General features: G+C 38.9%; 1 protein-coding gene across 2 annotated transcripts; it reads right to left on the bottom strand.

The window, feature by feature from the left end:
* Positions 1-12: 12 nt before the first annotated feature.
* Positions 13-26,298, bottom strand: LOC141900423 (E3 ubiquitin-protein ligase RNF38-like). 2 transcript variants are annotated; one of them, XM_074787315.1, is made up of 10 exons: positions 26,016-26,298; positions 25,394-25,768; positions 22,076-22,143; positions 14,483-14,673; positions 6,752-6,914; positions 6,096-6,413; positions 5,834-5,989; positions 5,637-5,737; positions 4,998-5,307; positions 13-4,904 (listed from the first exon to the last, which is right to left on the bottom strand). In XM_074787315.1, exons 2-10 carry the CDS (start codon positions 25,746-25,748, stop codon positions 4,836-4,838), a joined length of 1,731 nt encoding a protein of 576 aa, XP_074643416.1. In that variant the 5' UTR covers positions 25,749-25,768; positions 26,016-26,298; the 3' UTR covers positions 13-4,835. The 2 variants fall into 2 exon arrangements, with proteins under 2 accessions (XP_074643416.1, XP_074643415.1); XM_074787314.1 differs by lacking the exons at positions 14,483-14,673; positions 22,076-22,143; positions 25,394-25,768; positions 26,016-26,298 and adding exons at positions 10,577-12,164; positions 12,857-12,979.
* Between the last annotated feature and the right edge of the window lie 1,498 nt (positions 26,299-27,796).

Here is a 27,796-nt window from a genome sequence, read left to right as displayed (position 1 = left end):
CAAAGCAATATATGACATTGAAAAATCTTTTTATTTTTGAAACAATATAATGACTCTATATACTCCTTTTCCAAGTTTCTAATGCTGCAAAGAATTAATTTGCACAACCACTTGATTTCCAAAATGCCAGTGAGAAAAATAAAAAAAAATACTGACATTCACAAAACACAAGTCTACATATATTCAAAGCACCTTTTTAATTAAAAAGTAATCGCAAATTGCAGTCTTTAGAAGACAAACAATTCACTGAAGCATAACATAATGAAGAAAGAATTACCTATATATATTTAATTATATAAACATTTTTTAAAGATAATAATTCCTAGATTAATGATGAATTTAGTTTAAACTATCAAATTACTTTTTGTTTAGTGATTATAGGTTTTTCGAAGCACTATAGTGATCGTGTCCACTCAGGAACAGCAAAAATGCAAAAATATTAAAGTGCTTTCGGAAATACTGGTTAATTACAAGCTAAGAGGCAAGAGGTAGTTATGGTAAGACCTTTCCATTAAAAAATGATGTTTGAGAATGAACAAAAAGTGATATTATTCATTTTTCACCCACCAGATGCTTGAGCATTTTAGGCCGACCTTCCAGCACATTAATTCATTTTGTTAAGTGTCTATGATCAAATGCAATTCTGTCGATATTTCCCCAATTTGTCCGCCTTAAAAATAATCTGATTCTTAAATGAATAATATACAAATTTTGTGCGTCATATAAATCTGACCATTTGCGATGCGTTTGTTCCAAAAAAAAAAATTGATCCTGTTCTGCAAAAATCAAAATAATTTCGCTTGAGTTTCAAATTGTCGAGGTGTTATGAGCCCCAAATTTGGAGTAAATTTTGTTCATAATATACAAACAAATCTTTCACGACAAAAAGGTCCATTCTACTGCACCATCTACAGTGAGGAATCTAACGATATAAATTTGATTAATTCATTTGATTCAATTATAACACGCAGAGAGATGATAATTCTGTTGAGGAAAGATTTCTAATTGTGAGAAACGATTAGTTAATTATTATTATCATAATTATTGATATCATTTTATTATGAAGTTTAGTAACAAGAAAAACTCTTCGCGGGTCTAATATTGATATAAGTTATTTCGATAATCTTTTTTACCGGTACTCAATAATTTATCAATTTCATTATTAAAGCAAGTTACGAGACATCACAGCAAGTTCTTTGGCAGATCACCAAGGAGAGTTATCGAACAATGAACGCTTGCAACGTACAATTCAAAGAAATTATCGCGTTTTTCGATTTTATGAAGTCCCCTCAAAGCCCAATGTATTGAATAACTCTCCGTGATCATCACACCCGTATAGCAATCAGTTCCTACCAGTGCACCATGGAAAAAGCCCAGATTTTTACGCTAGATGGTACAATTTTGACTAAGATTTGTCGCTGAAAAACTTCACACTTCAAAGCCTGCAACAATATGTATGTATGTGTGTGCATTTTATGTGTTACAAACACAGAAAACATCGTTTTATATACTGGGATACAACAAATGGTCAACATTGATGGTTGGCACACCCCCAAAATAAAGACTACTCATTTATCCTGTATCCAGAAGAAACAGGCTCACCCGCCAAGCATTCTCAATATCAAAAGCCCTGCCTTGAGACCCATGACAGCGTGTCACTGCCACTGACTGTCCTATGCATTAGTAAGACTGACTTCACTCAAACAGTGCCCTCACACTGACATGTCAGTCGAATACTGACTCGAGTAAGTATAGTAAACATAGAATAAACTGTCAGATACCAGCTTTACTTTCTGAATAGCTTTAGGGGCATGCCAGCACAATTATCCCTCGATAAATATGTTTTCTAATAGCAATAAATATCCACAGGCAAATAATTCATTATCTCTCTATCTTAAAGGCTACCCGCATACATATTCAGAAATGTAACTACATACATTACGTTTAAATCACCTCTCCTTCGATGACATACATCATTTTTTTCTTTTCTTTATCGGTAAAGAAATTAGTGTTAGAGCGAAAATCCAGTCTCCAAGCGTTTTACAATACATACCAAATATCTGTTTAATTGCTTTTGCTTTATACACAAGTTTTTTTTGTTTACATCCACAGTTCGACAACAGCCCTACCCATAAACACATCAAACAACAAATTGTCCCGGATTATAAATACGAAAAGCTTATCAAATCAATCGGCGTGTAATATTCGTTAGTTAGAATGAAAGTAATCGATTAAATTCACTTATTAGAGTTAATTGGTTTAAAAACTAGACTAAGATTATTTAGTAAATTCAACACATCTCAAACTGCCCGAAATGGGGGTGCAAGAACTCTGTTATATATATTATATATATATATATATATATATAGATATAAGTATATATACTTGTTGAAGCCTTCAATAACGCTTTTGTTTACCTAAACCACGAAGATATGAACCATAGAAGTAAATACCAGAGTTTTAAAAAGAAGTCGGGTTACGAACTAACTTTCCAACATGCCAAACCTAAAGCAGACGCCTTTTAAACAAAGATCTCGCAATAAATCACGGAAACTCCCAACATTTTTATTCTTTCATATCCTATATCTCATGGAAAATTACTATCGAGATTTCTTCCATCGACGTCTGACTGGCCTGGATGTTGTTGACACAACTTCGGTCGGTTTGCAACGCCTCGCTATACTCAAGTAGCATTTTTTTTAGAACCATGCATTTCGTGAATATAACAAATACCTGAATATATGACGCTTATATAATAATTCCATACGTAAAACACAGATTCCAAAAGATTTTAGTAGTAGAAGGGATCAATCAAAATGAATACTGAGTTTAGTAAATGTACAGAGTGGCCTAATAATTAATTCATCAAATAATAACATTCGCAGGGCAGGATTTCTTACAAAGGTGACCAAGCATTATCAATTACCGTATTCATATACGTCCTACAGAAGCCAAAAAATTTGAAAAAATAACACATCATTAGAAACACTTCCATTCCATCCATTATGTGACAATTCTAAATTTTTACTATCGCGTGCATTAAACATTATACGTTTGTATTGTTTGATTTGAAATATATATCTATATAAATATATATATATCTAAATATATATCGAATGAACTATATCAATTATTCATTACTCGAATGAATGACCGACGAGTCGGTCTCTTATACATGTATCAGGTTCTCTTTATAAGACGGCTTAAAATGAATCACATAAAAATCAAAGCTTCCGAATACTCGCCGACGCGGCGGACGCCGTTGAGCATTCAAAATTCTTAAGCAGTAATAGATTTACAAATTCGCACAACATTTTTATATTGAAGTGGAATCCGACACGACTCTGAGGAAACACCCCCACCCCCCTGACTGAGAAAACTGAGCTATTCGCACACAAAAAAACCTCATCTCACCAATACACAACTTAAAAAATAATTGAGCTATGCATATATTTTTTGGAATTTTGATTGGAACATAAAACGTACAAAGCGGCTACGATGATGAAAATGATACCGATTTCGAATTGTGGCGATGAAAACAGGCACTTTATGACACTACAAAGGCACATCTCCCCCCCACATGTCGTACATGAACACAGGTTTATGATGACGATGATATCCGATGATTACATGAAACAAACATGATATGATGATCAACATTCATACAGTGATGAGATCGAAGTTTTGCAAAATCTAATGTCAAATTATTCAGCTCCCATTAGTAAGCTGCGTTTAAAATCATGCATTAGTTCTAAATATCGATGTTAACCAGGTGCAGTAGTGAGCTAAATTTCTCTCATCAAAGACAATATTCTATCCACTAATTCAAACTTATTGTGATCATATCGAAAAACAGCGTGCTAAGGAACTGATTTTTGTAGTCAAAATTTGTGATACATTTTCCATTTTTGCAATGCCAGTCTGACAACTTATGCTCAACTATGGAACTGGTTCCTGATTAACATGCAAATCGAAAACTACAGAAATATATCGAGTGTATATATATCAGAGGATTTGACATTGTTAATAAATAATTGTATCGACTGAACCAGCTGTTACACACGTCAATACTCTCTCGAAAATACTAGTTCAAATATAAAATACCAGCTGATACCTAAACCTAATGCTAGATTTGCATGAAATTGAGAGAAGCTTGGGATTAAATATATGAGACAACAGATTGCATGATTGTATTACAGAAACGTGAAGCTTAAACAATACAGAATTTTTTCAAAAGGTAAAATTCAACTGCCATTAATTGCGTTTGTTCGGTATTGATCGACCGCTGAAAATATTGCAGAATTTGGTTCAGATATGCTTACAAATTGCGATGACTACCCGTATGAAAAGCAATGGCAGCGAAAGATCATTCAGCGATGATATAAGTTAGATACGAATTGAACCTGAATGCAGCGGGGCCAACGTTCCTATGTTTAAAAAAGCCCGATATAACGAGATGGTGGTGACGAAAAAAAAAACATGACGCCTACAAAAATATGAGTAACAGGCACACACGTACTGAAATGAAGTCGATATATTATACAGTTTATGGAAAATATGGAATGGTGTATAGAAAATACTAACAACAAACAAGACACATTCAACTTCTGAGTTAAATTCATGCATACCCGGTACAACATTATTGTATATACTTATTGATAGCAGATACTATTTGGCTCTGTTTTTTTTTCTACAGTGGAACATAGATTGGACAGATATAATATCGAGTAAATGGTCATCTTCCTCCCAGCAATTGATATTACTATTATTAGCTTCAATATTATTATATCGTTTTATTGTCTTTGTTGATGATTGTAGCGACCGTAGCGTCCTCTTTATTGGGGTTGAGGGCTGCTACTGACTTCAGATGCATCAGCACGGCAAATCGGGCAAGTTCGATTCGTCTGAAAAATAACCACAAACAAATCAATGCCATAATAACGTTTTCGAAGATTCAGCCGATGACTTAAAACAATAAAATTCTATTAGTTACATACCTTGAGCCATTTGTCGACACATTTTGCATGGAATTCATGACTACACGGAAGCACACGCAGTAGCTGTCGCGCTTCGAAGTCACACATGCATACAACACAGCAAGTTTGGTCAGCGTCATTGCGGTGGGTGTCTACATTGAACCGATATGAAGGAAGCTGGTCAATGTCGGATTTCGTTAAGCCCCGTGGCTTCGCCTCGCCGAGACGTTCCGCCAAATTCAAGAGAGCTTCGTAGTTTTCGACTTCCCGACCTTCATCCCGCAGGTCCATACCATAACTACCAGGCACTGGAGGGTTACCCAACATCGCCCTAGAAAATACAAAATATGAACAGTTAATCTAACAATTCTCTCATAACTTAATATCTTTGCTCCCACCAAGTCTCTTCCCAGTCGCTACTTCAAGTTATCTCATAATTGGCAATAGAGTTAGTATACAGTCGGTTGTCGATCAAAATTGAGTTTGTTCACATTCCAATAGCCAGAGCGCAAATATCTATATATGAATATGAAGGATCAGATATGAGAAAACTCATAGTAGCAATGCTGGGGAAACTGGCACTATGAGATATCTCGAATGTGTTAGAATCATCTTGAGTCGTATAATTCTGACACAGTTTAAATGAAAGCATCGACTTACAAGAAATGCAGCAAGAATCCCGGATACGGAGGAGGGGGAGGAGGTATTGAGCGCCATCTACTGCGTCCAGCCGGTCGTCTCGTATATCGCGGATATGGACCCTAACAAAAGAAATCGTTGCATCGTCATAGATATTCACAAAATGAATAAAGCAACTTCAGAAAGTGTTCAAATTGAGGAACACAATAGCTACTTACATATAGCTCATGTGGAGGGGCGTGAAGAGGTGGTTCATGTAGAATTACGGGCGCCGTATGGTGAGCCAGTGTCGGCCCGTGGTGCAACGTATTTGGCATTTGTATCGTATGCGGAGCTCGGTGTTCGGCAATAATCTGAACATCGTCGTCCTGATGCTGAAAATATACACGATAAAACTGCGCTCGTAAATATCATCATCGGGGCGTAGTTGGAAGATTTTAAAGACCATCGAAGAATCGAATGGCGACCGTAAAAACGTACCTGTAACGTGGAAGGTGAATGAAGTAAAGGAGAAGGCATGGTCATGTGATGATGATGAGTCATGGCCGGATGAGGAGGGGGATGATGAATCATTGGTGGGATGCTGTGCGTCATTGGTATTGAGGCAAGGTTGCAATTTGGCAAGTGCTGCATCCCGCAGTGAGTAGGTATATGCATGCCACATGCCGGGATCGACCAGGCCGGTTGACTCGTATGGCAGCCCGGTAGATGTGTCGTCGTACAAACTGGTATGTGATGTGGTGCCGAGCACACTGGTATAGCGTAGGGCGGAACGGTCACAGGTGCGGTAGCTTGCATCTGAAATAATGAATAAACACTGTAAAAATACATTGTATAAGCTCCGACAGAATACAGAGTACAAGGACATTAAGGATGAAATTTGATGATGCTGTTTCAGAGCGAGGGCTTTCTACTAGGATCATAGACGTATAAACTAGTTAATGCGTCCCCGCTGAGATATAGCGGGCCGGTCACACTGATGAATAATGGTAGTTATCATAAAATAATAGGTAACATAAAATCGAAAAAATACATTACAAATCTATAAAAGTCGCACCAGGAGGATATATGGCCAACGGTAATTACAAAAATATGCCCCGATAGGTTGGAGGAAAAGGATATTTCAATGATCATACCTGCTCCATATCCATCATGAGAGGATGTCCGTGTTGTTGCGGTATATTTGCGGGATGTACATGTCTCGGTGGAGGCACATGTGGCGGTTGAAACGCTCGTCGTTCCGGCGAGTCCGTATGTCGCGCTGGATTACGTTCCCTCGGTCGCCGACGAGTACCAGGACTAAAATACAAAACGACAAAACGTTAAATTCCGCATCATCCTTGACCGCTGGTATACTAGGATACGTTAACAAACCTAGAAATAATTGGAAATTTATAGTTCGCTATGTTAATGATATTTATATCGATTCATTCAACAAGGAAGTTGTTATCGAGTCTAGGTCCAGGCAGTCTATAAATAGCTGTATCATAAACAAACTTGTTCCGTATATTTAAATAGCATGCAATCTGAAAATGACAAATTCTATGAATCCATTTGAAAGCACCACTCGGGGGTAGTTTAGCTCGCTGGCTGAATTGACGCGGGCGCATTGAGTACAACCAATCGAAATGCAATATAAAGATGGTGACACATACAACCTAGCATGGTAACCATGAATCAAGCTGCAACGGAGTTTACAACATTCACCGTGCAGATTTCATACACACACATCGAGAGAAAATATCCGGATCATAGAGATTCGAAATCGAGGAACGGCAGAATCGAACGTAAATTAGCACGGAAAAAAAATGAATGAATTCATGATTGATTTGCTCACTTTCGAATGCGTTTTATGACGACATTACATTTATAGACACCCAAAAATGATCGAAAAAAAATAAACAATGATATCTTATCTTACAAACGGGTGGCACACACGCATAGCAATTATTGTCATTATTCAAATCTAATCTACCAAGACTGAAGGCGGTTATATACAGTACAAATGCGCATAAATCATCTAATAAGTATATATACATATATATACATATATATGTATATATATATATATTCATATAAATATATATATACACATTGTGTGGTAAAGGATAAATACAATGCAGATTTGAAATTTTCATTAAAGTATTTATACATGTATAATATACAAAATATATATATATATATATATATATATATATATATATATATATATATATATTATATATATATTTATATACCAATACCAATACATGTATACACGAATAAATTACAGAGGCAGAGGGTGTGTTATAAACTTTGTAGAAAAGCATTCCAAGAAACTACAATTAGATCTCACGATAAATTTACTGATAATATCAAACTATAGATTACAGGATTAATCAATCAATTTGTACGTGTTTGACGAGAAATTTGATTAGAAAAAATTATCGACACCAATCGTAAAAAAATAAATATCTGCTGTCGCAATTACGTTTCATTTCACGTTAATTCGTAGAGGAACCCACAATAATAACGACAAAATAATGTAAAGTAGTTTATTGAACATTTCAACTTTACACTAATTGTCAGACTATTAGGATATAGTTGAAATGTCGAATAAACTATTAAAACAAGGAAACATTTTTGGAATTTTTACCAATTTTTCCTAATCATTGTGGGATTCACAACACGGATATAGAGTTTTATCAATGGTTATCCATTTGACGTCTTTGCTCAAATTCGAATGGTTCGTTTCGTTACGAGCATCCGGAAAATTGCCAGCATCCGAATCATCACGACGAGTGGTATTCAAACAAAGAATTACCGGGGGGGTAGGGATCAACAAAGACTAATAAAACTTAGAGGATCGGTGTTTTTATTCCGCGTCGAATCGATTTTTCCGCGCATGCATATCGCGTAATCGCGACAACAGATATCGTTTTAAACGCTGAATTATCCCGAAGGCAAAATATGATGATATAAAATGAAAAAGACGTACAAAGTGCATTATTATTGTGACACTTAAAAAATATCATCTAGTGTAATAATAATGTATGCTATCATATATACATGATGCGCTAATACGTTTATGTATTAAAATGATAATACACAAACATATAAACTATGAGTCATCACGTAATGCGCCGAACAAAGGCAATAACAGTAGTAGAACAAAAACCACACGACTACTGCCGCCACCAAGTAGTCAAACCGTGAATTAATTGCTAAAAAGCATGAGCGTATATGCGGCATGCAGAGATAGAGAGAGGCTCGATCACAAAATTGTTACAATGCACACGGCAATATGATACACGACCTTCAGGCAACTACTGCGTAAAAAATACAGTTACTAACTAGTGGCTGTCTTTGTCAGTGAAATATTGTCTTTTTCCCTTTGAAATGGTAGCGGTATAACTTAAAGCCCCCCCTCGGGGAAGTTGGCGCTCGATCACAACGTAGTAGATTACCGAGCCTAAAATCGAATCCATAATACGTCAGTTCGTAAAAGGGTTTGGTATAAACAAAGCTCGAAATGCATATATGCATATATCCACCTGACATTACATATATACATGTATGATAAAATATTATATCAATTCGTAAATTTATGCCGAAGCGCATGTGACAGCTGCTGTGAAACACACGCTCCTCGGGTCGTGCAGCCGAAAGCCAGCTACATCTGTCACCAACACGTGCAACTGTACACACGAGACAGAGAGAATGGACCGATGGATAGTTGCTGCTGAACTATAAAGCTTCCATCCATCCATATCTTCGACGACCGTGCAGTATATATCGATTTGAAAGATGCCTTTGTTGAATATTGCGGGGCCCCCGTAATATAAAATGAATACAGCTGATTAAATATGTATAGTTTGACGATATTAATTCAGCGTGTTGCGAGACTCGACGACCTAGGCGTCGAATAGCAGGCTTTATAGGTTGAAATCAATGTTCATATACAGATATATATATATATATATATATATATATATATATATATATATATACATGTATATAGATACATGAACTGAGTATATGCATTAGTCAAACTGCTCATTCTGCATAGTGTGTATACAAAGTCTTATCAATTTCGAAGTCGTACATTATTAAGAAAACAATCGATGATCGGCCAAAATCAACAAGTGGCAACAATCGAGTTTGTATTTCGCGCCACGGGGCACGCGGTCAAAATATCAATAATTGTCGCCGTGATCGCGGGATCGAGAATCTGAAATAACTAGCGTAATTCGTGGAGAGGAGTGAGAATCGATCGTAAAAGTTCAATCAAACGTAGAAAATTGAAGTGATTGATTTCGAAAGGTGCTGCTGTTGCGATACGGAATAGATAGAGATACGTTTTTTGGTGGTTTATATATAAAAGAAGCACGTTACATCGAAGAAAAACACACACATAATTACTAAGTCTAATATAAACAAACCTACACTCCGGTTAATAAACTACATATACATCATATATACATATATATATATATATATACATACACGTGTAAATATATATGTATGTATGTAAAATACACAAACAATCAGCTGAGAAAGGGTTAATAAACGAATATGATGATAATAATGATAATAACAATCATGTGTATTATAATAAGCGAAGAGATTTCAAAAACTGCACGGCATAACAAAACCCCAACGACCAGTATTATATAGATATATACATATATCATAGCATGTATATACACATATATATATATATATATATATATATATATATATATATATATATATATATATATATATATATATATATATATATATATATGTATATATATATATATATATATATATATATATACATATATCTAAGTGTGAGCTAACAGGGAAACTACAAAGAATTACAGCCAAATATGAATATTATATGGAACTCGATTAATATATATCTTATATAGATACCCACCACAGGAGAAGGGAAACAGACAAAGATAATCTACACCTAGAAGTACACTGACTCCTACCTCGTACGATTGCCACAAACTGCCTGTTTAATCTCTCTAATCAATTTGCAGTAGTCTCGCAACATTTGGCGAGGATTCAGATGGATACATACATCGACGGCGAGACTGCGCAGGTTACGCAGCATATCGGCGCTCGTGTTGCCCTGCGAGACCTCGTGCAGCAGGCCCTGTACGTTCGTCATCGTGCGCTGGCGCAGGTTCGCGTATTTCATCATGTGCACCGATAGCGTGGCCATCGCGACGTCGTGATGCGATACGTTCCACGCGCGTCCGATCATGTGCATGCGCTGGCGCGTTTGCTCCGAACGCGGGTGAAACATCACGTTCTGATGCAGCCACAAATACGTCTCGAAGTAGAACTTGTTCTGCAGGTAGTGGAAGAAATACGGTAAACTCCTCATCGGGAACACGGTCACGTCCGGTCCGTGCAACAGCGAATCGCGATCGTGTCGGTTACCGGTCGCGAAGCCGAACGGAGCGTGCGCGAAGTTCGCGCCGCCACCGCCCCCGCGGTTCACGCTCGAGAAATTCAAGTTCATATTCTGGGCGGGATTGCGGAAATTGAACAAGTAAAACAAACTGTCGGCGTTTATAGCGTCAGTATTCGCAGAGGAGGAATTAATGTCGGTCTGAGAAGTTTGAGTTCCTGAGTTTTGATGCTGTGTAGTCGGTGGCGGCCGCGAGCCACCACTGCTGTTATTGTTATCACGTGGACCTGTTCGGTCCTGTTGCATATTGTGGTGATCATTGGCGTGCATGTACTGTCGCGCTGACTGATCAGACGTACTATTGTCCCATCTTCCCAAATGTGGCACGGCACCTGATGCCGCCGCGCGTCTTTGTTCACCTGTACTCAACTGTACATGCAACGCTGAATTCATAGCCTCTATCGTTTGCCTTTGTTGCTCAATATTAAGAGGCCATGCAGCTGGTGCATATGATAATGTATTCCTTTGTTGTCTATTGTTCTGCATGAATGCGGGTCCTAAACGGTTATATATCGCGTCATTATCGAATACCCCTCGAACGCGGTCACCGTACGGCTGATTCGGTCCCATCTGTGACTGCTCTAAACTACGCCTCGGCTCGCCCCGGTCAGGTGGAGGCCCGATTTCGACATCGTCGTTAATACCCGAGCTGTCACGACAAGCGGGCTCAGTCGATAGAAGATCTCTGACACTTGTAGCAATGCTATTGTATGCGGATTGCCATCTCTGTCCCTCGGGCATCGAACTACTCATATGGTAACAGAAGATCTACCCCTTGTAACTTGATTTCCGTGCGATAATAAAGCACCGGCTACTTAGGTCAATGCACAAACAGAATTCAACGTTTTCAATTATAAATTTCAATGTCCAGCGCGAAATTAATGAACAATAACAACGTTCCGGCGGGCTTCGTTTGAGAAGTCAGCGTGTTCGATCACGTAGCCAGGTAATTATTCTAACGAACTTGAAATAACTAAGTCACGCACGCCCGACGATAGTCCGCAAACTTTCCTCGCACAAATGCTTAGCGTGAACTACTAGTATAGTTTATATACACATCCGATTTTTTTGTTCGCAGTCCTTTGTCTCAGCACTGCAGACTATGTTAAACAAAGAAATGATTTTTACTCTACTGCATGACAATGAACAAAAGCAGCTTTACACGAGTTGGAAACCGCTCGTGAAATATGTATAAATCAGCTCGTTTCTTTTTCTATCGAGGGTAACCCTAAATCAATAGCGACCATAGATTATTCCGAACAACAAAAAATTCAGCTATCGAGTCTTGAAGAGGTTTGTGTAAAGCTAAAGTTAAAACTAGTTTATACTCTGGAATGAGTGCGATCAGTATGAGATATACAATAGAATGGAATTCCTATTTATGCCCTCATCAACTTCATGGAAATGACATCATTACGATGACTAAATTACTCCGTGAATCATCGCGGAAGATCCCCCAACAAATACTGCAGCAGAGATTCCCTTTTGTCGGATTTTCACCATCGAACGTAGTGAATCAGTACCACAAATTTGTGTGGGCTCAGGCTTACTCAGAGCACGGTAAAAAATAGGCCTAAGGTACGGCTAGATATTGAATTGTCTCCACTGCTACAGCCAGTATAAGAATCTATCATCAACAACGCCACCATTTTCCAATCATCATCGCTGCACACATACTTGCTATGTGGCTGCAACTAGTGGCTAAAATTTGATCAATATAGACACCGTACAGAGGCAAATATCAACAACTTGTACGTACTAAATTCACTTTTCATAACAACAGTCAAAATACCTTCGAGTCTGCCATCGTCGTTGGCCTGAAATTAGCAGAAATCTGCAGGAAATATCCACCGCTGTCGTGTAACATATTGGATCTCAATCTAGGTTTAGTCAGAATGGCTCTTTAGCATAATTTATGACTGTTTATGTTATGCTAGATGGCAGTGCGGGCTGCCATTGCGGCAAGTTCAGAAGCAGGTCAAGTTCGCTATTCTCTCGCTACGAGGAAAAGGGTTATCAACGAACAACGAACCTGTACAAACATTATAATCATTCACACAATTAAAAGTTTACGATCTAGAAACTTTCAAGAGAATCTTTCAAGAGAATCAATTGTCGTAGTCACCCACATAGTAGTCACCCACATAGAACGAGATAATCTACATAGAAAGAATGAATATATAGGAGTAACCTGACTAGATAATTGGGCCTCAAATACTCCCTAGAACTCATGCTGGTCTAATTACCAGCGATAAACTTAATGATTAGTAAATCGCCCACTTGAATTTAATGGCGAATACTCAATTTTGGTAAAATATGCAAATGTTCCGCGTACAAGGGATGAAAGAACCATCAAACCATCGGATAACAAAAAACTGGATCAAACGCGTGAAAACAATAGCTGCAATTTTCCTGAGTGATTATCCGAACCACGAGAACTATCATCAAGATACCCGTATGGTTAGAAATATTTGATTGAACGATAGGATTGGTTACTACATTATTTCAGAAAATTTCAACATAGGGTCCTGTATCGATAATTACACCAATTTCCAGAGAAAAAAAATCGTCGGTATCAAATAAAACCCCATCGTCGTTCATTTTCATTTCGGTTTTTACTAAGATTAAAATTCTCCATTTGAAACCTTTGTTTCGAAGATGTACGTCACGAACGCGACGGAAAACGTGAAGCCGTCACAGCATCACACGTGCAGCACAAACACGTGCTCGAAAAAATACATCATATCATAATTCCTGTGAGTTCTGTTGCCATGAAACAATCTAAACTCGGAGCGGCAACCAAGCAACAATTACCGGTATGTCGAAACTCAGGTAACGCCATCGCATCGGGCAAATACGCTCGACTAATTTTTCACAAAGACAGCGGAACAGTGCTGCCAGATCATGTATAAATTATTCAGGGATACTTAATTAGTGCGATAGAGAAGACAAAGACTACAGACCTCTAGATAGTGCTGCCACCATACTAAAGCCATACAAACTAACTAACATGCGATGTAACTGTTTCTAGTGCTACTCAAATATAAATATCCCAGAAAAACGTTGGAATGAAAATTTTTTTACCAAATTTTGATAAGAGCTCTTTCATGTGAAGACAATACAAATTTGAATCAATAATCCCCAAAACAGTGGATACTAATTTAGAAATGTGAACTGGAGTCAGATTATCAATCCAAGCTCTTAAGTACTGAATTTGGTGAATTTAACCAAGGCTCAGTTCTAGTCAAAATGCACGTAAATCAAAACAGGAACAAAAGTCGATGAAGTCTCGAAGTTGAAACTGTAGCCGGGTTTTTTTTTTAATTAGGACCGGATAAATGAGTAGACAGAAAAACAACGAACGCTAGACGGAAGTGCGCGCGAGTTATATGTAAAACAAGCCGGATACTGTACATACCTTCCACGTGAACGAGGAGTATTGCATCTATCACCAGAAATACGACGTTGAGTTGTGCTGCGTCTGCGAGTATTTCGTTGTTCGTTGACGGTTTCCCACGCTCTGACCGGCGGCGGACTCGGCGAGTTCGTCAGGTCGATGATTGTTTGATGCGCCGCGACTTTCCGACGTTTCCGCGTCGGGCTTTCGCTCTGAAAACGACAACGAAAAGTTTGAAATACCGGTAACGAAACGTCTCAAGATTGGCCCTGTCATGAAACATGTTAACTGTTAGAAACATTATCGAGGGTTAGTTATTAGGTAGGCTGAGGCAAAAGTAAGCGCGTTTATGCGCTTTTTGGTACCGGTATGGCAAAGTGACACTTTTCTTATCATTGATAAGACAACAACCCTTGTCCTATGTATTTTGTTTATAGACACGCAAAGCACATAATTGTCCAAAAAAATACCAAAAGTTGCGAGTAAGCACTTCGTGAGCAATTTTTAAAATTCTTTGTTAAGAAAAGTAAGCACTTTTTAAAGGCCTTACTAAATTCTTTATAAATAAGCAAGCTTAAGCACTTAGGAGATTAGCTATGAACCCTAATTGTTTTTAAGCATCGACTATCATCCATTCGACCCCTCTTACTGTCCAGGCATCAAAATCATCTCATCAAACAAATACCCGGGTATTTATTATCAATTGGTTCAATAATTCTCGCAAAGGAAGGTAAATATCCTATCGCATTTCTCGAAGACCGAGGTGTACAAGTCTCTTTCGAGGACTTATGTATATTAATTTCATCCCGTGCATTATCACGTTCACGAGATCGCATACATCATTCAAAGTATATCAACGGCAGCTGCATCTGTTGGAATATAGTCAATACCGGACTGACCCATCTGCGCACTTTCCCAAGAATATGCGCCGGCAACCATAAATTTGATAGGCTTCTATTAAATGATAATTTTTATTTCATGTTTCTGAAAACGTTGCTGATGATAAATGGGTTTGATTTCCGTTGTTAAGGGATATGACCACAGGTGGACGTTTCCGCCGGTTTTATGAAATTTACGCCGCACTTTGCGCTACTGCTTTCCAGCAATGCTTATCATTTTTTCCAGCGATGCTGATGAATTTAGAGTTTCTTTCCGCAAAAATAGCGATATTCGTTACATAAAGCCCGACTACGTACTGTCTCGCGATGTGCTGCCACCTACACGATATCAAGTGAACCATACATATAAACACATGTGCACTAACAGTTCAAGGCTGTTTTTCCTATTCGCATGACATGTGTCACGAAAATTACGTTTAGAATTTTAGGAATTTCAGCTATAGGCAAATGATCCTTTCTTTGGCCACGTAGTTCTGACTAACACGGGAAAAAATTACCCCTGCCCTGAAAACCCATTCTTTTAAAACTCTGCATCATCAAAAATACCTTTCATCGAATACGTTTTAACAGCTCAATCTGCATAAGAGCCTGATTTTTTAGTTTACCGATGAAAATATGAAATGCGTACAAAGAATTCCATTAAGCGAAACCTCTTCATGGTGTATTTCTGAACCAGGTTAACCCGACTGAATAGGAAATATCCAACTCTACGCGAACAAGTACGTATATAATACATACGCGTTCACAATGGATAAATAGGCTATGTTCATTCTGAAATCTATGTGTTCCATCTATATTCGCCGTACATGACCTAGCCAAATATACCGATCCAACTGTGGATTCCTGTTTCGACGAAACTACGGCGTAAACAACAGTCAGACCGCAAGCGATCTTTAAGGAGTGCCCGTATATTCCACGGGCGAATATCGAGTACAAAACCGAACTCATTTTATTACGATCTAAAAATTCAGGGTATTAAATACGCGTTTGAAATTCTAGAAATGCCGCATACGGCGAATGTATTATATATTCGCCCACATTATAAATGGAATATGCGCGGCGCTAATTCTCAGAGCTCGGTTTCCGTGTATGCCGCGAGAGGTCTGGCCCCGGGTGGACAAATAAGAGAATTCACAGTCGACCGGATAATGTGAATGGAGCCCGAGAGTCGTCGACCGAGCGAGTACCCAACGCGAAATTGGTTTCCGGCACTATTCAACAAAGCCCGACCACAAAACTCCTACACTTTTCATTCAATCGCCGTGTCCTAAATTTTTCCGTGGAAACCTCTTTTATAGCATTTCACGAAGGCACACACTGGGCACGAAACGAACAAAGTAAAACCCTTCACAAGAACGAGAGCCTCGACAACTGAAGAAATTGAGAGAGGATTGGATGTGGGAAATATTTCACGAGAACCCGTGATTCATAATGGCCGCCGCTGTCGAGTCCCTTATATTGAAATGGTGAACTGCATGGTTGCCCATCCATCATTGCAAATGTTGCCAATGTAAACCCAGCCTCTGCCACGCATAGTTTACTGGCTTTGTTCACCGCTGAAAGATTGAACATCCAGATGACGCCCATTCATCGAATCCTATCAATGACCCAACTGCACGATAAACAAGTCCTGCAGGCGTATATAACATCTACCCATTTTACTGAAATACACTGTCATGATGGCTTTTATTCCATCAATTCAAGTACAATTGAGTAATACAGAGTTTTTCCAGACCCATCTCTTTCAGGGTTGGATTTTAAGGGAGTTGGAAGGTTTTTTCGAGTTGCTCCATTTTTCTGAAAGCAGGGATCGAAATATCTGAAAACGAAGCTGTCTTCTCATGGTTGATATCAAATATCAGGTTTAAATTTTACAGGGAAGAAGGTTCAAATGGAGATTTCTGACCCTGATTTGGGCTACATGCATGTTCCTCGAGGTGCTTATGTTTCTTGGTACTGGTCCAAAAAGCAATGTACCCAGCAAAATGGAGTCTTATTTCCTGCCTACCGTCTGAAATCCTATATCCACCCCTATCCGCACGGGGGACCTTTAAAGTAAGTTTCAGCGTAGGCCAAAAATATGAAATTTCAATTCGACAAACATAGGCGTGTATAGAGTATATCAGCAACATCGAATATACGAAAGAAAAGAGAAAATCAATTCGTAAAGATCGATGAGTCGAAGCCCTCAAGATGAGCCACGAATCGATACAGTCGAAAGCCCTAAGGCACACTCACATCCAATACATGAACTGGAGGCATATACACACACCTTGGAGGATTACTCCAAGCACAAGCGGTATTCAGTTTTATACAGCAGCGATCACAAATCCAGCCCGATCGTAATCATGTTTTATCGCCCGGTAACCCGGATGATACGTGTGAGAAGAAGAAGAAAAAATAAACGCTGAACGAAATTTCACCTGGCGAACAGAAGGCACTGAAATCTATCCGAAGCGTAGTTATCTTTTACGTCCAGATAAATGCTACAACGAAAAACTGTTCCGTTCGATATATAGGAGGGAGTGGTGTGGTAGGGGTTCGAGTAATACACGGCACATTAATGAAACATTCAAAAATTGCCTTAGTAATTTTCAGAGTTTTCAGAACGTGTGGACGATGGGGGCGAGTTGATAGCACTTTCCGGCAATAGAAATATTCATAACTTTTTCACGCTCAATGAGCGATAGAGAGAGAGAAAAAAGATTTGAAGTTATTAAATATCAGCGTTTATAGGGGTATATAGAACTATGTAAAGTGGATCGTGGCACCAGCATCTTGTTCCAAATGATTAGCACTTGAAAGAGTTAATGAGAGACGGCTAATGAACTATAACCGACTAGTTGAACGGTGAAAACAATTTTAATAATCGAAATACGCTAAAACCCGTGCCAACAGTTCAAACTACGCGCACGAGTCCAAAAAGGAAGGTATTCGCGAGGCCCGACTATTTTTCGCTTTATAGAAATATACACGATTTCTTTGTCACGAAGGAATCAAACACTAGGAATATCATGAATACACCTTCAACAAAAACATGCGACCAAAAATGTATTTTTGATACGACGGATTGTCGCGGAACAAAAAGAATTTCAAAAATACCCCGGGTAATACGCCATATAACATTTCGAAATAGTATCGGTTCTTATACGAGCAGACGCATATTACATATGGTATGTAATAATGTAAGTGACAGGAAAGCTATATTGAGGAACATGTCTTACCTGCGTGGTGGATATATAATTCTGTAATGTATTAGATGACATATCAAATTTGCAGGCAACTATAGACGGGCGAATGAAGCTCGGAAATAATGATTTTCATGTATTCCTTCGACATACACGCACCGATCAGACTAGCATTGATAAAATTCTTCGTCCTTTGTATAGAACCAATGTGCATCAGCTGGCTCGCTCGATGCCTAGCCTTCCGTATTGCTGATATAGTATAGTTCCCACAGTTAACGGCTTGCCTCGTCGAGAGGGAGGTAGAGAGTAGGGTATATAATACCCATACAGAGGGAAATTGTAAAGACAACGCGGCACTTCCTGACCCTAAACCTACACAGGATTAAGTTTATTTGCAAAATATACAACCTTGGGCTGTGTTCGGGCTGAGTAACTCAGGAAATGACAACAAAGTTCTTATTCAAATATTGGCTGGCTGTCTAATGGCTTTTGATACCCTTGGACCATGATGTCACACGAGAGCTTCTAGTATATTTTATGCTAGAAAACTCAGGGTATTATAAGGTCAGGGCAGTTGTTGGAAACAGAAAAACTGTCCACGCAAATCTGAATATTTCTATGTCCTGACAATACCCAAAACTTACTACGAAAATTGCTTAAACGGTAGGAAATGAGTCAGTTGAATTAAAATGAATTAACTGAAGGGACGATACAATAGCGATCATGGGATTTCTTGCAATAAAAAAAATTTTACGGCAGCCGAGCCAATGCGGATCTATTGCCGCATGCACCTGTGTACATTGCTTCATGAATAATGCGACGAAGAAGGCTATTTGAGTTTTGCATGTGTTCCGTGAATAAGAACAATGGGTAATTTTCAGCGAAATTCTAGTTGACAGTCACGCAAAGCACTGTTGACCCGCTACAGTCATACGCGCGAGAGCGCGCGCAAGCGAACGAACGCAGACCCTGAAGAGACTCCCAGATAGAAAAGTATCTCGGGAACCACGGAAAATGAGTGCAGCTTCAACTTCAATATTGGCAGTTCCGTTCAATACTTAACCAAATCAACAGAGAATGAAACAATGATTCATTATGCACGAAAGTTATACAGACTTTTTCACTTCATTTTCCACATTATTTGAACTAGTGCTAATCCATTCTAATATGTAAGGATGGACTTTTCAATTGAAAAGCTTTAAAAAAAAACTCCTGAATTTCCCGATCTACACTTTGACAAAAACTGAAAACCCAACTTAGCATGCGCATCTTGTTCTACCAGTTTACAAAAAAAAGAATTTCATAAAACCTTGGGATTAATAAATCAGACATATTACTCCAGGGTAAAATGCGGAAGAACATGAGTCAGGTTTTAACATTTCTGGTCTTACATTTTCGTGGCCTCGAGGACAGCAAGAAGGCCGCTAATGTATTACATTCCTAAAGGAAGGAAATATGAAGAAATAAAGCGCCGTGGCAAATTAGGCTTATTTCAGTATGGGTGTGGCACACCCGACAAACCGATACATACACAGTACATACATTTACTTTGAAAATATCTGAACGAAGAATCATAGAAATGATTAAATCGAATAAATGCAGGTTCATTAGAAAAAAATTGCTGCGAGGAACTACTAGTGTCAATCAGCAGTAGGCCAATGTATGATAATCAACATAAAATTGCAAAGGCGATAAGCTTGATATTTGACGGCGATATAACAACTGATTTTCCAGAACAATCTGCAAAATCTAAATGCGATTTGTGGCGTCAACTACATTTAATATCGCAGATATCGAATGAATTCTATTCGTTAATGTTTCGACGCGGAATCGGCAGCCGGGTTTGTTCACATTTCGAACATGAAATTCAAAGCTTTCAACTGAATTATCTGGAATGAATTTGAATAGATTTCTGACTGTATAAATCCTTATCCCTCATCTAAAATGCTGTCGACGTTTCCCACAGACAGATGGTACACAGTCAAATGTATTCTATCCAGCTGAAACAAAATCTCAGGAAACTTGATTTTCAGTTTTTTTAGGTGTGGTCAAAGGGAATCATTAGCCGTTCTCTTCATAAATTAACTCGACTCATGAACGTTTAAACTATCTTTGTAATAAGACCTCAGAGTTTAAAGGGCGTGGCAACACGTGACAAAACCCGAGTTCAGTATCATCCAAACATTTTTGACGATAGAATTTCTTGCCAGCTCAGCGAACATGAGAGACACAACCCTACGACTAACTGTCAGTTGAATGCATGAAATGAATATTTTTCTGGTAATGATATGTTTAATCGGATGCTGAACAGTTGGTATTCTAAATATGGCTGAAGTCAGCTTTTTGCAAACGTCATTTCATTAATATAAAATGGATCTCGGCCAATGACGAATTCCAACAGGAGAAACAATCGAGTTTCTTCGCGGCGGCAAAGTAGTAAATCAGATTAAAGTTTTATACCGCCGTTAATCCGATAGAATCACATTAATCCAAAATCCGTAGATACTTCAGAATCGACCAGTGATTATAAATCATATTTAAGCCCCGGTTCATTCAAACCAGCCTCCCACACATACGAACTATCAATTTTCTTTTTAAAACATTCAAACGGATCTGGGGTGCCCCACCAAAGTGATAATTACGTCTGTCCACTTTAAACCATAGTAACACAGGAACCAGGTGTGAGGTCTGAGTGTCATGTATTTGGCTACCAGGTGGCAGAAAATGATGTCACCTCAGTGATGAAGCCCGCACTAGTTTAGGGTGTTTTACTATGGTATAACCAGAGAAAGAGTTATACTTCGAGCCGCAATCATGTGGAGACGATTTGGCCAGGGTCAAACTAGCCGTGGCCCATGCTTAATAAGAGAGTACAGAATCACTCATTGATACTAAAATGCTATCAAAATGATGATGCTGTGGCAAGTGAGGTTTCCAGAACCAGTGAATCTTCATATTGGACCCTCGATAAACATTTGGCATGGGCCTGGGATTAAGACCAATCTGGCACCAGTGTGAACAGTTGGCCCTGCGGGTCAATAACGCTTGTATGAACGTGGCTACAGAACTAAGCCATCTCTCACATTTTCAACTAACACAAGTGAAATAAATTAAAAATCCAAACTAAAAATGTAAAAAAAACAGATTCTAGAAGAAGTTATGGAAATGAAACCACAATATTTCGACTAACAGCTATCACTAAAGAAGACTGGGGCTATTTTCTCTAGATATCTGTTTTCTAGTTAAATGTCATTTCATAAATGTCATCATTTCCTTGGTATTTACTTAAGATAGAGGGTCCATTAACAGGGTAGATCCAGGGGGACATGAGGGACGAGTACAAGTCCAACAAATTGTGTGCCCTTTTTCATTTCATCAACAAAAACAATTAGTGCTCCCATTTCAGCGTGGGAGTACACCTAATATTGTCTTATTGGACATCAAAGCGCCCTTTCGGGATGTGACAAGTCCTTCAAAATTGGCCTCTGGATCCACCCTGCTGCTTTACATCATAGATTAATGCTTACCTTGCGGCCGGAGTCTTCAGTTATAACTCCTGAATAGTATTGTGGAGAGTGCTGATTATTATACATATCTGAAAAAAATGAAATCAAACATTATTTCAGGAAATCACCTCCGAACAGGGCTTCAATAAGATATATTTATCAAATACGCGACTTTTTTTGTAGTTGCTATTGGTTTTTACTAAGCGCTTCTGACAAGTAACAATAATTGGTAAACTTTTACAACGGAAAGGTGAACGACTCGTTTTTTGAGAGGAGGGAGACTAATTAATGATTTTGTTCAGCGTAACAAAGATAAGATTGAAGTACTTCGAATTGGAAACGATGATATATCTTTTATTGTCACATTCGAAACATGTCGTTGATGTATGTTAGTACACCACGTGCATGTGACAATCTCGCGCGCTGCTTTTTCATTTAAAGCGATGGGTTACTGGTACCGCCTTTGTGCGGGCTGTAAATCCTAAGCTCGCTGCAGTAACACAAAGAATCAGGAGCAGCGCGTACACTCACCATTAAAATTTGCAATGCAGAACTACTCGCGAGCGTGTTCTTTGTGCATGCGCTCGCTGGTGCCACGTAAAACCTGAACGGAACGAGGAGCGAGGAGGATGAGGGCAACGATATCTCGACGACAGAAGGCGGTGAAGCTTTCGTCGAAACGAACCCGATCATTAGCGCGCGGAATGAATCAGGGAGCCCTGCTGGCACAAGTTGTGCTGATGTTCAGCCAAGTAGAGAAAGAGATTGGAATATTCATCGCTCGATACCGACGCAAACCGAACTAACAACGAAGCCCTGGGAACTATGCCAACATGCAACCGGCATTAACAACGTATAAGAGATTATAGCAAAACCCTGCTTAATAATTCAGCCTATGATCGATGCATATTGCCAATGCCAAATAATGATCATGCCAAACTCGCATGAATGGTATTCATCATCTCTACAATGAACAGTAGAGGGTATGGGGGGCCGGTGAAACGCGACTTGCCTCGATTTTCGCCAAAAGATTTATAAACTAATTGTCATATTAGCTGCATTTATCATTCTATGCTGGTGGTATTTGCCGAGGGAGAGCGAGGACACATCAACAGTCATCACATACAGCTATATACTAATATAGCATATACAGCTACTTAGAATTACCATCGGATTTACATAGAATAAACCCTTACAACAACAGTAAACATCGCCTTACTCGCACACGACCAACTCCGACTTTCAACTAACTCGGACAACGACGAAATCACTTTTCCGAATTCCTAAAAAATCAAACAGTCGTTTTTTCCTACAGCAAAGTAACAGATGAAAGGCAACTGATCCCGTTCTCATATCATAGAATTCTAAAGTATCATGCATTGCCCCCCCCCCCCCATAATGATGACAGAAAGAAACAGGCATGTCAATGATGAACCACTTATTCTTTGTCGTAAGAGGAAACCATGTAATCGCTTCTTATACTATCATAACTTTTACATTTTCATAACGGTGCTTTATACAATATTCATTTCCGTTTCAATTCATGAAGAAACCAAAGCAGTGGTGCTTTTAATCATTGACGATACGAGCTGCAACCGATAGCTAGTGCACGAGACTTAATCTTCATAAAATTCTTATAGATTTAAATTGCGTATAAACGCCGGGTAATGTGTACAAACATAGTTCACGTATTATTTAGACTGGACGAAAAACTTAAGCGAACTTCTTTCAAGCGTCTATTCTGGAATCTTCCCAGCGCTAACCCAGACTAAAAGACCATCCTTTTAATAGGTGGTTTATCATCATACCCCTGGGCAAAGACGTAAATTTCTATCATAAAAACACTACATCACGGGAGAGAGCAATTCGGCAACTACCGCTCGCAATAAGAATTCTCTATATCGCCCGCTTGGCGATCTGCATTACCGAATAGGTGCTAGGTTTTTCGAAGCGAACCACATCGACGGTTAAGCCTAGATGGCCCTCTTATCCATCTGTAAACCCGACAATTTCTACATGGATAAATACCACGTGAACACAAGGGGAAATCAGCTCATAGGCCTTCAATGTCTACATGTGACAGGCATTCCATCTAATCTACAGAGTAAATCTTCTTGCCAACTGCGCACATGAAAATTGCATTAGTTCAGAGAACACTAGAGGGTCTTAGACCGACAGAGCCAGCAACCGAAGCCAACAGAGACCGAGCTACGCGACAGCCTGCTGCCTTTATTAAATCCAATTTGCAATACTTCAGAAACGATGAATTCTAGTCATTAATAACCGGAATAATGTTTGACCGTTCTAATTTTTGGCAGCGGAGGACAAAAACAGGCTAAATACACGTCGTTCACGTAGCTTTCAATGCTCCAAATGGTGTTAGGCCTATTTGGAATACCACGCATTCAATCTATGTGAACCGAGCATATAGAACACTGTAGTCAAGAATTCAGTCAGCAACCGCTTTTTCAACCCGTTGAAAAAGACAGAAAAAAACTACTTAATACGTTAGTCTTTTTTATTCATCAGATAACTTTTTAGGAATTGTGAACCTGCGGGATATGAAGTTGTTCCCCAGTAACTCGAATTGTGTGCTATGCATAGGGCATTCTATTTTTGGGGGCAACACGATTATTCAGCTATGAAATTGAAAACCTCTCTGAATGTGGTAGACATTATTGATATCGAGACAATAGCAATAGAAGAATGTACATCATCATCATCATCAACCTACTATAGCACGGCTCTAGTTCAAACTATAGGGGTCATACAAGGTGAACCATTAGGCCTACCCCTGAAGGGGAGTCCAAACAAAAGCCTATGGTTCAATAACCAGCTTTTTCGAGCAGCAATTTTCAATGATAATGGCTACACAGTTATGCGGCCAAGATGGATAGCCGCGCTATTTTTGAAACACTTCAGGTTATAATACAGGATAATTTTGACAAATGACGGTGAAAATTTATGCACCAGTCTTTGTGAAGCCAATGCGAATTATTTCCTTTCACGGCATGAAACCTCGAATGATTGAAATGAAATAATGAACGTCATTAAGCGAAAGCCCTGAAAACCTGATACCTTTTTAAAGTATACTTTGATATATAGAAGTGCCATGGGAATTCAGAACGCTTGGAATACAGTCACTGGGCGAGTTCTGTAGTTAGACCAATCCATACATTTGAATCATGAACAAGTTTATGTATGGACATAGAACATGCAGTAGAGTATCACATACTCTCATATTTAGTTTTTAAGTGTAGAGATGATTATCATAAAAGCAGTCCAAACCAATATCAAACGAACCCAGTTAAAAATCAATAAAAATATTTCTCTACATACCTTGAACGCTTCGTCTCCTAGTAGATTCACGTAGATCGTAAACCGGGGACCCTCTCTGCGGCTCAGCCGGGCTTAGATTCGGACTCAGATTCAGAATCGGAGGACTGTTCGTTGAGAAGAACGGTCCCTGGTTGTCGTTACTATGAGTCGATACGGGTGACATGTGATTAATCTCTTGGATCATATAGTTTTGTTCTTGTGCATATTGGGCTGAGTAGCTGCCAGCGTTACCGACAATACCCTGAGCCGTGTGACTTAATGTACATCCAGGTGGTTTCGGAAACAAATGGTGGAAGTGTGAAACGTTATGGTGTGGGCCAGCTGGTTCCCTCTGAGACTGTGCAGCGACTGGCATTTTCAAAGTGCGGAATAGAGCTGAAATTTTGTACAAACGAACGGTTTATTTACAGTTAGGCATATATTAACTATCATTGATCAACTGATATTGATAACACCTCTAGGCCTAGGTGAACTTCCGATATCTGACAGGAAGTCTGTCCAAGCCTTGCTTATTACTTCTTTTCCAAATGATGGAAGCCGCATTTATAAATTGTGTATACGAGAACAAACAATTTTGAGAATTCTAATGTGAAAAAAATAACAAAAATCGACGAAATCTTACCTGTTTTCAATGACAGCACTACTATAGTTTTAGACTAGAGTGACAGATAAACAAATTTCAAATAATTTGCGACGTCAGCAGTGGAAAAAACAAAACAAATACTTTTGTGTACTAACTCAACTGTATGGTGGTAGTTGTATAAAAGCAGTCAATAACTTTTGCCCCTACAAGATCAGGGCGTTTTATTCTCGAGAACAGATCGGAATAGAATTGGAACCGCGATCGCAACGCTTTCCTCTCTACTAGTCTCTACTAACGAACGACATGTCCACATTGAGTGTATGTAGATTCCACATGAATTGTTCAGTGGTGACACTCGCTCACTTGCCACAAAAGGATTCCCCGCCTACTGAAATGACGTCACTTCCGTACGAAACCTCCTCGACGGAAACTAACGAAATATACCGAACTAAAAATCCAAAAAAAATTAAAATTTGTTCAGATTCTATATAGAAATCGTAACTGATAACCTGAAAAAATTATTCAATTTGAGTAATTGTACTGGATTTTCATTGGAAATTCGTCACTCATTGCAGCTATATTTGGCATCTACGTCATATTCCATATATGGAATAATTGGAGCACCTGATTAATTTCTAGCGATCTGATTGGTCGACTGGGGATTGTTGTTGATTGAGAGAGTTTTGTGTCAGGAGAGATGGGACGAGAGCTCAGTATTTTGCTCTGAAAATCGTCGAATATTTGAGCATTTTGGACGTCGCATCGGTAGAATTATTGTCGAAGAAGACGTCGACTGGCTTTAGCGAGCGTTATTCGTAGAAGTTGTGGCGATATCTGAAGGTAAATTGACCGAATTAGGTCGATTCTACACACAAAAAAAAGTAGGACAGATCATCAGTGGGACGCCATCTTTAACTTTCGTGTTTTGTTGTGATAGAATAATAACAATATATTGTACTTAGTGCGATCGTAGTCAGAACATTGACTGAAACATTCGTTCACAAAGCTGAGTCTGAGGAAAAATTGTTGTTCCTATCGTAGAGTTTAGGAGAACTGTAGTCAGTGTACCGTAGACATAGTAAAGTGTGCGTACTTTTTTGAGAAGAGTTGAAGACAAGTTGATTTGTCTAGAGTTGACAGCTACAGTCAACAACAGTGCATTTAATTAATTCGTTTGACCGATATAAACAGTGTGATAAAGCCTTACACATATCGTAGTGTAGGTTTACATCGGATTTGCCTGTGCAACAACAACTAACAAAAGAAAAGTTCTTTGTATATGCTCGAATACTCGAGCAATTGACTTAAACAAAGCAACTTTCAACTGTGTCTCAAATGTGCCAAAGTTGTACTTCACGTTCAGAAATGATGTCAGGGGATAAAGATCTCAGAAATGACCAACAACAAGGACAAGGTCAATTCAAGCAGCAAAGTGGCAGCCGCAACAACCGTCAAAGGTCAACACCTTCACCGAAGCAGAAGAAACAAAGAAGTTCACCAGTGAAGATGATTAGACCAAAACCAGACCACCAGAAGTTAGCTGCCAACTTAACCGGGTCTCCGTCCAAGTCAGCTTCACCCCCTACTTTGGGGACTGCCTATGCTGGAGCGAAATTTAGCGACCCACCATCGCCGAAGGTGCTTCCAAAACCACCTACTCATTGGTTTTCGTTTGAATATGACAACAACAGTGATCCTTTAGCTTCGCCAGCCCCGACCCAGTATTCAGCAATGGCACATCAGCTGAAAATGCTGCTCAATGTTCAGGCATAATCGTCCTGATGGTGCTTTATCTTCTATAGATACATTAACACACGTAA

This window comes from Tubulanus polymorphus, chromosome 2, assembly GCF_964204645.1.
Source record: "Tubulanus polymorphus chromosome 2, tnTubPoly1.2, whole genome shotgun sequence".
In the NCBI taxonomy this organism is placed as follows: domain Eukaryota; kingdom Metazoa; phylum Nemertea; class Palaeonemertea; order Tubulaniformes; family Tubulanidae; genus Tubulanus; species Tubulanus polymorphus.
Note: the sequence above shows the minus strand (reverse complement) of the source record. Positions and strands in the feature narration are given on the sequence as shown.

Coding starts and splice junctions, on each gene's coding strand:
- LOC141900423 (XM_074787314.1), bottom strand. CDS start 11,817: ATGAGTAGTTCGATGCCCGAGGGACAGAGATGGCAATCCGCATACAAT. Junction 6,414..6,751: donor TCATGATGGATATGGAGCAG/GTATGATCATTG, acceptor TCATTATTTCAG/ATGCAAGCTACCGCACCTGT. Junction 4,905..4,997: donor GTGTCGACAAATGGCTCAAG/GTATGTAACTAA, acceptor GTTATTTTTCAG/ACGAATCGAACTTGCCCGAT.